We start from the raw sequence: 12,527 nt of genomic DNA on the forward strand, positions 1-12,527 counted from the left end.
ATATTTAGAAAAAGGAAAATCAGTCCAGAGGGCATCACTATGCCATAGCATATATATAAATAATAATATTTAAAATAATGACTAATAAAAAATGGCTAAATCAAAGTATTTGGCTTAAGCAGCAGACAAGTAAGTATGTTTCGACTGACTCCTATCTCATATAGTGGTTAGGTTCTAAAGTCAGTATCGTAAAAATTAAGCCTTGAATATTCCTTTAGAGTCTCCCATGATGGGTGTATCTCTTTCAATAAGCACAGCAAAGACCGTTTTTCCTCTGGTATCAGACTAGATCAGGTTCTGTGGCTGAGTACCAGATGACATAGTCAGGCTTGTATTTGGGGGCCATGCTATACAGAAAAATTTATCTTTAAAATTACAATTACACTGATGGAGGTGCTATGCCTAACCTCAGAATGAAGCAAAAATGGAGGCACAGACACTCTGAGAGCAACAATAACAGATTCACTTCTGCCATTCCCAGAGTGGCCCACTCTGGACAACGTACTCTTGCAGTAGCACTGCACTCAGAACTCTGTGTAACTTCTGAACTGTTAAAATTTTATTTTCTTCTCCAGGGACCTATAGCTGAGTTCACTTAAGTTAAATGTACATATGATAGGGCCTCTACTATAATATACTTTGTAGAGCATAAAGAGAAGAGCTTTAGGTTTTCGGAATATTCACAAATAGGAAAGAATAAAGCATTACAAAATAGCAATCTGTAGGCATCTATTCTCTAAGTATACAAAAGATCTAGTAAAAATTAAGGGAACACTGAAAACAATTACATGCAACAAAAAAACTGATAAACCCACTCTTTAAAGGTTGTATCACATTATATGGGGGAGGAAACGATTAAAAAGAAAATCACACCATTACTAAAAATTGTTTTTCAGCTAAACTTTTGGTAATACTACTAATTCAATGTTCACTTTTTAATATTCTTTGGAAAATACAAATCAAGTAGTTTCATAATATCGATGTTTACTTACATAGGACAGCAAAACAGTTTACATAAAAAAGATCATTAAAAGATCTCTATTTTTTTTTTTTAAGATTTTACTTTTTAGAGTAATCTCTATACCCAACGTGGAGTATGAACTCACAGCCCAGAGATCAAGAGTCTCATGCTCCACTGACTGAGTCGCCAAGCACCCCTAAAGTTCTCTACTTTAAGTGGCAAGAATATGGGGATTGATGAAACATGTCAGTTTTCTACAAGAAATCTCAAGGAATTTACACAGCTTAAATATCTACCAAGGAAAACATATCACAAGTTTACACTTTTAAAATCTCTAAACTTGCATACTGTATGAATCATCCTTCATATTGAAAAGTGCTTTATTTTGATTTTTAAGACTGTAATAGCTAAGAGAAACTGACTCTCCAAAGTATACACTCTGAAGTTAATGGGACTATCCTAATCCATCAGGACTCAGGATAATTTAAATTATCTTCTAGTTGATTTCTGAAATGTGATTATTTTTCTTATGAGCTAAAGACTTAAGTTTCACAGAAGTACTTGTTTTCCAAACACAAAGTAAATTAGTTTATGGAAGCTTTTCTGGAGATCTTTAAGAATAAGCAGCACATTTTGTATTTATTATAAGGTTTAACTAGAGCCTTACCAGATAATTAGGGTGACACAATAAGTATCTTTATAGTCCCTTCAAAATCTGTGTTTAAATTACCTTTACAAAAATCTGTGGTAACATAATTTTAACAGTGAATTTCTGTAGCCTACAAGCCTCAAATAACACAGATCTATGCTTTCAAAGAGAAAACTAAAATTTTAAGAATATTTAAAAACAGCATTTATTTTAGAAACATTTCACAATGTAGTCATAATGCTAAAGTAGATATTATCTGGAAATGTTTCCAAAATTATAATAATCCTAAAAAATTAAAATAATCCTTTAAGTATTGTTCCCTGAAAAATTAGTTTCTTTCATAAATTATTCTGCATTACTGTCAGCAGATAAGGCTTTTAGATATCTCCTAACTTGCTGGTCTACTTTTAAACAGTTTAAATAAAAGACTAGATTAGTGTCCAAGCATAAAATAGTCATAATTAATGGCCCATTTTCTTTTCGTACTCTTTGAAAATATAGCAGCTGAATTGTGAATTGTGGGTTCACAGACTGTATCCAGGAAACAAATGTCATACATTAAGTAGTAATAAATCACCTTTGCATGTGGGTGTGTTTAAGTGAAAACACATGTACAAACAGAATTCAAATAGATACTTAACCTAGGTCCTTTTTTTCTCATTATTTTGAGAGAAAGGAACTTTTAGCCTTAATATAATAAACCACATATTCAGAAAATGGATGAACCTGACATTTCTATAGAAATGTACACCATAACAAATAAACATACCAAAATGTGCTGAACCACTGCTACTTTTACTTTGCGTGGAGGTACTGCATGTCTGGGTCCCGGGTTGTGCTGTTCCTGTTCGATTTATACTCCTAGATAATTTTCTACAGGAGAGTTCGTCATTGTCACTGTCATGTAGGGATGGTGTCCGAGGCCTAAAATGCCGCCATCTACATGATTTGATATTGACTAGTATCTGACTGAGGTCTTTAGAGAAAGATTTGTCCGAGGTATTTGTTTCTGAGGTATTGGCAAACTGATTGACTGGAGAATGTTGTGGAGAGGAAAGCATTTCCAAATCCAGATGGCGAAACATACTGTCATAGTCTGAGTGAGCTCTGTCCAGTAAGACCCTGTTAAAAATAAGGCAGGAACATATATGTAAAATAGTTATTCAAAAATTATATAAAAAAGACCCTCCCAATTCCCCAAAGCCATAAGCTGTAAATTTGATTATTTCAGTATTTGGCCCTATTATAGCTACATTCTCAAATCTTTTTTGTAAATTCTCAATTTCTGATAAAAGTTCTTTTACTTTATAATGATCTGATTAAATAAGAGAGTAATTCACCTTAAAGAATAAGGTACACTATTCATTTTACATTAGCAAGTGCCTTCTAACAGTTCCTGAGTTGGTCTATCAGTAGAAGTTACTGATAAAACATGAGATTATTTTTCTTTCCAAACTGCTTTTGAACCAAAGATTTTTATTTCCATTACAAAGCACCAAAACACTTTCCAAATATCTGTTCTCTATTAAGCAAAACTTTTTTTTTCTTTTTTTTTTTGCAGGGGTAGGGGAGGTAGAAGAAAAGCAGTAAAAGGTTATGTGATCTTTGGGATATCTTATGCCACTAAAATTTCTTATCGACAAAATATTTGAGATCCACTACTCTAGAAGATATATTTTTATGTTATTTATATATTTATAAATGATTCCATCTTAAAATACTAGAACTGACTAATGCTACATTGAATAAAATATAGCCAACATACAGAATTTTCACTACTATTGATGTCAACATAATAATGGGGGAAAAGCATTAAATAAAATGTATTTCAGTGCCCAGACAATTCTAAACTAATGTTTAGGTGATTAAAAACTGCAATTAAGATTTGAAAAATGAAAGAAACATGTATAAGCCATAATTCACTATAAATTACGGCCTAAAGTTTCTTTCTGAAAACACCCTGATATTATGTTCTGCCTTTTTTTTTTTTTTTCACCTACATGAGAGTATCTTTCTTTTTTTCACTTTCATGTGCTCTGTAATTCCTTCCTGCCTCCCACACAAATTCTCACATAAAGGCATATAGAGGTACAGGAGTTCTATCATGTTTAAACAAAAGAAGAAGAGTAATTAGATCCTGATAAACTGGGATGTCAAAGTCAGGTCATGCATGGATCCTGGGACCTTTTTTTTTTTTAAAAGATTTTATTTATTTATTTGAGACAAGGAGAAAGAGAGAGAGACATACACAGCATGCGGGGGGAGGGGCAGAGGGAGAGACAGAGTATCTCAAGCAGACTCCGTGCTGAGCCCTGAGTGTGCAGCCCCATGTAGGGTTCCACCTCACGACCCAGCAATTATGACCTGAGCTGAAACCGAGAGTCAGACGCCCAACCAACTGAGACACCCAAGCGCCACATTCTGAAGCCTTTTCACCGAGGATTTAAACAACTTAGTGTACTAGTTACATGACATTTCTTAGCTTATTCAACCCTTTGTCCTAATATCTCCCAGAACTTCTGAAACAACTTTCTGCAGTTTTTTTAAGCATTTCAGTCAAAAATCAGTTAAGAATAGAAAATGGAAACAAATGAGCATATTTAGAAGGATTCCCTCTCTTTAAGCTCTAGATTTGATTACCCTATTGTCTATGTCCCTACTGTCCCTATGCTAGGAATACAGAAATACTTACCTTCCACCACGCCCAACCCGTCTTCGTGCAAATCCAATACACCTTTGGGGTACGGTGAGGGTAGTTAAGCAGTATCTATATCGTACATCCCCTAATCCTCCATCTTTAGGACTAGTCCAAGGCCAGTTGCCAGTTTGGTCTAAATGAGGCTTAAAAAAAAAAAAAAAAATCCAAATTATTTTAGTTTGTCAGTTAAAGGTGAACAGTTTGTTATTTAAAAAGAGAACTTGAAACTTACAGCATAGTACTGACAGCCTGCTTTCCTACGGAAAGCAAAAGGACCATCGGGATCATTGTCTTCTTCAGCTTCCGAAGAGCCAGACAAAACCTTTAAAATAAAGTGAAGTGAGTCAAAACGTGTGACTTCCTCCATTTCTCCTCTATACTCACAGAGAAATTCGTTATCTTTACCTGGGAGAGAGGTTCTTCATCTGAGCTGGGAAAGTCATACTGATTTAAATCTTTAGCATTAAAGACTGGCAGTGCAGCAGGACTCGTCTGTTGAGGAGTAGCAGCAGCAGACGATGGTAAGACTTTGGGCTTCTTTTCATATTTACGTTTAGGTCGGATAAGATCGGCCTTATCTTGCTGCAATAAAGTCATATATGAATCAAAACTAGAAACCATGTTAAACAAACCTGTAGTTTGGGTTAAGTTTTAAAAAAAGAAGTTTAGAGCTGAGGGTGGTTGGGTTATGGACAATGGGGAGGGTATGTGATGTGGTGAGTGCTGGGAAATGTGTAAGCCTGATGATTCACAGACCTGTACCCCTGGGGCAAATAATACATTACACGTTAATAAAAATAATGAATTAAAAAAATAAGAAAAATAAAAAAAAAAAGTTTAGAGCTATAATGAAGTCATTCATACTCAGAAGACATGTAAAATGATTAAGTTTTGTCATCTTGTATTGTAAAATCTTATAGGTTGGTCTCTGTGAAACATGGGTAATGTTCCTACAACCTAAACATAATCTCATAAAATATTTTGTTGCAGTTGAAGTAAAAGAAGAGAATAGAAGTTCTTCAGCTTCTGAGATCCTGTAACTGCAGTTAGTAATTTCCATTGGCTCCTGTACCTTTTTCTTAATTTTCTATTAAAATTCTAGGAGAGAATTAAAAAAAGGGGACCTAGTCTTTATTCTAAAGAGTAATAAATCAAATTTGGGAAAATAATAATGCAAGTAATTTTACATATACATAAAGCAAATCTCAGATAACTTATAATGTGGAGGTGTTATGGGAAAAAAAAAGAGTAAGGATTTGGTAGCTAAATAATAATGGCTTTTCGGAGTGTATCTGGACAGTTTTAGTTGATAAAGAGATGAAATCATGAAATAGGGACAACAAAAGGATAAAATACAGAAGCAAGAGTGACTGAGCTGATGAACACAGTGCTTGTTAGAAATATGTATGCAGGGCGCCTGGGTGGCTCAGTGGTTAAGCGTCTGCCTTCAGCTCAGGTCATGATCTCAGGGTCCTGGGATCGAGTCCTGCATCGGGCTCTCTGCTCAGTGGAGAGCCTGCTTCCTTCTCTCTCTCTCTGCCTACTTGTGATCTCGGTCAAATAAATAAATAAATAAAATCTTCTTAAAAAAAAAAAAGAAAGAAAGAAAGAAAGAAAGAAAAAAATATGTATGCAGGTGACAGACAGCAAACAAAGGCTAGAAGAAGTATGAAGTATGCACAAGGCAAGAAAGGTTAGAGGCAAAAATGATACTTGTTGGGAAGAAAAAGATCACGGGAAGTTATCATGGTTGTGTACATATGCCAAATATTTGTATCAAGTTTTAGGTAGTTTATGGCATTATGGTTCTTTTTGGGAAAAGTAAATTATTGAAAAGTTCATCTATATGGTATCTATCTTTACAATTCCTACTGGTGCATCGTTCTGTCCTGAATCAAAAGCTGACTTTGCAGCATATTTCATGGTAGGGTTTATATGTATTTTTCTTTTTCACTCTAATGATAAAATGCCATTCTGTTATCAGCTACTATTATCACAAAAATGTTTATCACCTTATTTGCTTTGAATTCCTTCACATCCATTGCTTCTTGATGTTTAAACTGACTGCTATTAGTAATAGGGATGATGGGGATGGCATAAGTAGGTTTCATTGGCTGTCTCTGTGCCATAACCTCGGACACGATCTCTCCATTGTAGTCACCCAAATTATACCTGAAATAATAAAAAAGAAAGCTACAGAAGTTAAAGTTAGTTCTGTAAATTCTTAGGACTTTCAACACCTAACTGAGATGTGATTATAAATACCAAGTATCCTTAAGGTAAGATTAAACTCTGACAATTTGCTGAATGCTTATTAAAAATAAAGATTACATAATCTTTTGTCTTTTTCTGTTTCGTTTTTGGCTTATAGCTTTATCTTTGCACCATGAATAGATGACTATGGGAAAAAACAAAGGTTCGAATTTTAACTTAACAATTTTGGTGAAAGATTTGGTGGAGATGCTGAAATTAATGCCTAAAATGGTGCTGAAGAACTTTCTGGTAATTTGAATTATTTGTGCCCTAAAACTAATTTTCCTAAAATGAATTATGAGAAATGTAATAGTGGTTTTCTTTGGAGATACTGACTAGGATATAGGAGAGTGAGGCTTGAAATTTTCACTGTGTACATTGACAAATGGATGAATGTTAAGAGTATGGGACTTTTCCCCTCCCTTCTTTTTACTTCTGTTGAAAATCCCAGCATGTGTTAAAAAAAAAGAAAAAATCAGTACCATCTAGTGAGTAAATTAAAAACTTTAGAATTGACAAATGTCCTCTCCCTTCCAGCCTTGTTCTCAACTCAAATGAAGACAAAAGAATAAGAGTATACCTGCCATATTTTAATTTTACTGAATCCAATCAATTTTAATGAAAATAAAGAGAAACACATGTAAAATTATCCAAAGTGTATCATATCACACATATAACAGTCTCTACTTATTATTAAAGGAAGGTATTTTCTAGGGTTAATTGCTTAAGTACGATACCTTAATACACAAAATGCTAATGGTATCATACTTCCTGACCATATTAAAGTATACTTTACCTCTTTTCCATAATTTCCAGTGTTAAGTGCAATAGTTCCCTTTTACTCTTTTCTCTTCTTTTTATCATCTCTAGAATAGTAACAGCCCGACTCAGATCTCGACGCAGTTTAAGCATTTTTTCATAAGAGGCTTCATCATTCTTGCGATTCTGCAAATATGAAGTTGCTTTTTGTCAATAACATTTCCAACTAGTGGCATTCTGAACACAGCTACTAATATATAAGAATACATATATTTGTATGGCTGGTTAGAATTTAAAGACACTGAAAGGGAATATGGATCACCAGCAAATCAGTTTTATATGTGATTTTTAAAAAGTTTAACATTAAAATTTATCATTGATAGCTGTGCAATGAATCCAAGGTTGATTCATTTTAAATTAATACTTCTCTCATTATTTTGTATAGACAGTGTATTTAAATATAAATTAAAATACAACCTTCCAATGCAGAGATATTCATAAGTATAAATAATTTTTCTTACATCAAAAAAAATTACAAAAAAAGTTTTCTAAATTCACTTACTTTTCGAGTCTGCATTTTCTCAGTACGTCTTCTAAAAGCCACATAAGGATCATTTGTGCTGGAACCATCTCGCTTTTCTTGTTTTACTGATGGGATAAGAGATGGCCCCCGACAGTTTTTTCTCTTTTTAATCCAGTATTCATAAACTTCTCTAATTAATTCATCGTCTTCTTTTAGCAGCAGCTTGGCTTCCTGCAGACTGACTGGCTAAATGTAAAATCATTATGTCATTTTCATATAAGGTTCAAAAGTACTTCAAACTTTAATGACAATAATCAAAATAACAACTGTATCAACAACAGCAAACATGGAGTGCCTTATACATGTCAGTCACTGACACTTTATACACATTAGTTTAGTTAATTTTCACGTTTCCTGTTTATCATCTCTATTTTACAGAAGGGAAAACTGAGGCACAGAGACTTTTTTTTAGACTTCTTGCTCAAGATTATACAGGTTAGTACTGGGCAGAAATGGGATGTGAATTCATGCTTGTTAATTCCAGAGTCTGCTCACTTATCCTCACCCCCACATTATCCTGTTTCCATATATATGGAAACACATACTTATATATACAGTGAAGTTGTACCTGCTGACCACTGCCTTTTTCTAGACGGTCAATCATCTCCTCAAATTGCAATGGGCAGATGTCCATTTTCTTTTTCAGTTTATTCACAAATACTTCATCTTCAGAATCCAAATCATAATCAGGCTGTTCAGCATCCAAACTAAAAGCTGACAGAAGAAACCATAAGCAATCATTTACTATGTGAATCCACTGACAAAAAACCTCTCAACAGATGTCTGGATAAGAACAAAATCCAGACTTTCTAAAGAAAGAAGAAAGTTATGCTTCCCACATTTAAAGTTACTGTTAATACAGACATACAGTCATAAAAGACAATGGATGTGACCCCTTCTCCCATCTCAGAAACAAACTAGAAGCCCATTATTAAGAACATAAAGAGATTATTAAATACACTGGATTCAGCTGTATGAAAATTTGATAGCTAAAAATGATAAAATACCAGCGATTTCATATGGTTTGATATAATATAAAAGGTCTTTAAATAAGATTGTTTCTAGAATATTTAAATCCTACTTAACAGATTATATAACTACCTTACCAAATGCTTAGGGAATAGTATTTAAAGCTGAAGTGTTAGAAGCCACTGCCAATAACAGTAATAGCTATCTCTCAACGCGTGCACTTCTGCTAAGAGGGCTTGTTTTCGCATGACAATCATTGTCATGGTGACAGAAATGTGATGTATTTCTTATATTTGTTAAGATTTGAAAAAAAGGCCAAGAACCACTGCTCTACGCTGTATTATCAAATGTCAATTATGTATCAAAATTAAACTAGGCTAACAATAACTATTAAACAGCTTGATATCAAAATGTCTCACATCTTTCCCTAATACCTCTTAACTTCCCATCATCTCAGAATCCAAATCCTTAGCATTGTATGAGGACTTTTTTGACTTCATCTCTCTAGTCTCATCAGTACTCTTTGAGGTAGCAGTATCAAATTTCATATATTTTTCTTTTCTTTCTATTAAGTAATTTCTACACCAGCAGGGGGCTTGAACTCACAACCCTGAGGATCAAGAGCCATGTGCTCTACCAACTGCGCCAGTCAGGCACCCCTCAAATTTCACCTATTACATACAGCATGCTATTTATTTCATGTCTTTAGGCCTTTACATTGGCTGTTTTCTGCCTGCCCACCTAGCAAATGACTGCAAACAGCCTGACTTCAAGTCCTGTGGTATTCCTTCCCAACTGCCTCCAACTAGGAAGTCGTTCCCAGCCACTTTTATCTTTTATTGATGCTATGAACCCTCTCCCAGAAAAAGACTGTGTGAACATGTAACATTCTGCATAGATTACAAGGCATTCAAATATCCCTAAAAACTGTGGCACCAAGGTTAAATATTCCTATTCTAGATCAATGCCCTTCTTTTGTACTATTTTCTATACATACTTTATAATCTACTTGATAAATATTAGAATATGAGGGAGCTCCTTGAGAAGAGGCATTGTGACTTATTTATCTCTGCAAAGACAATAAACATGTTCATCTTGTATGCCAAATCTGTTTGCAGTACTCTACTGAAAAGCATTCTGATACTGCCTCTATTAACGTGGGGAGGAGGGAAGCCCTCAAAAAATATGCACTCATCCATTAGTGATATTTGTGATAGGTACAAAAGGGGACCCTTTGGCTACCTCAAACCTGCCCTCCCTGCTTCAAGTTTAACAAGGTATCTGGCCTACAGGAATCCAATAAATATTTGTGGAATTGAACATATTATATCATTGTTCATTTTCTACTTTGACCTATATTACACTTCTGTTACTATTCCTAATTAAAATATAGATTCCTTCATGAAAATCTCTATATGTTAACACCTCCACACCCATGTTTCTTACACCCATAGGCCCTCCAATGACTTTCCATGATCTGTTTTTTTCTGTTACTGCAATGTAAACAGAGCTTCTGCAGATCCTAAAGTAGATTAAATACTGTTTGTGAAATCAAAACATTTGTTTTTTTGGGTCCCTAACCAAAACAATTCATATCTGCATTGTTCAACAGAGTAACCATTAGCTAATTTAATTAAATTAAAATTGTACCTTAGTCAGCTTAGCCACACTTCAATATTAAATAGCTACATGTGGCTAGTGCTGCACCAGAAAGCACAAATTATAAGACATTTCTATCATCATTTAAAGTTCTATTAAACAGTGGTGATCCTGACAACCCAGAAAGCCAAACCGATAGGGACCAACTAGCATTGTTCTGCTTCTTAAGGGCATATTTTATATATGTTTAGGGCCTTATTTATATATTACTTGGCATTTTCCACTATAAATTTTTTCAGATCAAATTATACTACAAAACTTAATTATTCACAGAACAAGCTAACCTAATATCGCTTTATCTGACATATATTATATCACGAATGACAAGTCACATCCAACATACTGGAGAAGGCAATCAAGACTGGAAAGGAAGATCCCTAGGTTAGGGAGCTCAGTGTCTTTTCTAAGGAAAGTTAACAAGCACCTGAGGGTCAGACTGCTCTCATCTCTGCAAGAAGCTCTCCTTTTACAGATGTGCAAACACATGTAAGATCTTAAAATATGAGAACCAAATCTTGTTTAGACATAAAAATACTAAAGCCCCAGAAAAATGCTAACATGTAAAATTCACTTTAGGATTTCATTTGACCAAAAAAACCAGAGCCAATGATGAAAGTGTAATTTAGCTTCAGCCCAACCTGCCCCTTCCAAATAACAGCTCAAATGCAGCTGATAAAGATGTAACATAGCTATCATGGTCCTAGAAAGAGGAGAATCTTCAAATTTTCTGGGTCATGTTACCCAGTGTGTTCAAAGTAGAAAACAGGGTCTACAGAGAAATAGGCAAATGGACTGCATCTTGTAATTAAGGTCTGTCAATTAAAATGTGACCTAGCTAGCCAATAATTGTTTAAGAACAGGAGCCATAATATAGAAGCTAACTCTTTTAAAAATATTTTGATAGGGATAAACCCAGATATGTGTATGTTTAAACAAAATACATAGAGGAGAATGTATCTCCTCCATGTATGGAGGAGACAATACAGTAGAAAATAATTCTAAGCAAAAAGAACACAACAGGGCGCCTGAGGGGCTCAGTGGGTTAAGCCGCTGCCTTCGGCAAGGTCATGATCTCAGGGTCCTGGGATCGAGTCCCGCATCCGGCTCTCTGCTCAGCAGGGAGCCTGCTTCCCTCTCTCTCTCTCTCTGCCTGCCTCTCTGCCTACTTGTGATCTCTGTCTGTCAAATAAATAAATAAAATCTTTAAAGAAAAAAAAAAAAGAACACAACAGTACATACATTTAAGTTGACTGTTTTTATTATTTTTATGTATATATTTATTTGAGAGAGAGAGAGAGAGAGAACACAAGCAGGGAACAGCATAGGTAGAGAGAGAGAAAAGCAGGCTCCCTGCTGAGCACAGAGGCTGATGTGAGGCTCAATCCCAGAACCCTGGGAGCATAACCTGAGCTGAAGGCAAATGCTGAACCATCTAGGCCCCCCAGGAGCCCCTAAACTGATTATTTTTAAAGAAGATAGAATATTACACAACACAGTCCTTGCCCTTATGCTTAGAGTCAAGTAGCACAGATGAAATGTATATAAATATTTATGTAACAAATGCCATATGTAGCTCAGACTCAGTATGTATGTCTATAACACCAACAGTGGAAGGATATTTGGGCCCTAAAATGGCACAAATTGTGAATTAGAAATAGAATGTAATCCCTGGAACATATCCATAGCCTTTCTTTGTCTTTTAAGACACTGATGTTTTGAAGAATATAGTCCTTTCCTCAGAACATTATTATTAGGGGCGCCTGGGTGGCTCAGTGGCTTAAAGCCTCTGCCTTCAGCTCAGGTCATGATCCCAGGGTCCTGGGATCGAGCCCCGCATCGGGCTCTCTGCTCAGCAGGGAGCCTGCTTCCTCCTCTCTCTCTCTGCCTGCCTCTCTGCCTACTTGTGATCTCTGTCTAATAAATAAAAAATCTTAAAAAAAAAAAGAACATTATTATTATTCCCATTATGATTAGACTATGCATTCTTAGATGGCAT

The 12,527-nt window shown here is 35.0% G+C and overlaps 1 protein-coding gene across 2 annotated transcripts in view; it reads right to left on the reverse strand.

Annotated features, from left to right (window-relative positions):
• The window catches only part of LOC111155572 (enhancer of polycomb homolog 1), a 66,269-nt gene that overhangs the window by 9,984 nt on the left and 43,758 nt on the right, over positions 1-12,527 (reverse strand). For both annotated transcript variants that reach the window (XM_022515818.1, XM_022515817.1), the window contains exons 3-10: positions 8,472-8,617; positions 7,883-8,089; positions 7,358-7,506; positions 6,321-6,480; positions 4,714-4,890; positions 4,541-4,630; positions 4,303-4,451; positions 2,380-2,732 (exon numbers count right to left, since the gene is read on the reverse strand). In XM_022515818.1, the coding sequence (XP_022371526.1) occupies positions 2,380-2,732; positions 4,303-4,451; positions 4,541-4,630; positions 4,714-4,890; positions 6,321-6,480; positions 7,358-7,506; positions 7,883-8,089; positions 8,472-8,617 (1,431 nt within the window). The remainder of the gene's footprint in view (positions 1-2,379; positions 2,733-4,302; positions 4,452-4,540; positions 4,631-4,713; positions 4,891-6,320; positions 6,481-7,357; positions 7,507-7,882; positions 8,090-8,471; positions 8,618-12,527) is intronic.

This window comes from Enhydra lutris, unplaced genomic scaffold, assembly GCF_002288905.1.
Source record: "Enhydra lutris kenyoni isolate GAN:26980312 unplaced genomic scaffold, ASM228890v2 scaffoldscaffold42, whole genome shotgun sequence".
NCBI lineage: Eukaryota > Metazoa > Chordata > Mammalia > Carnivora > Mustelidae > Enhydra > Enhydra lutris.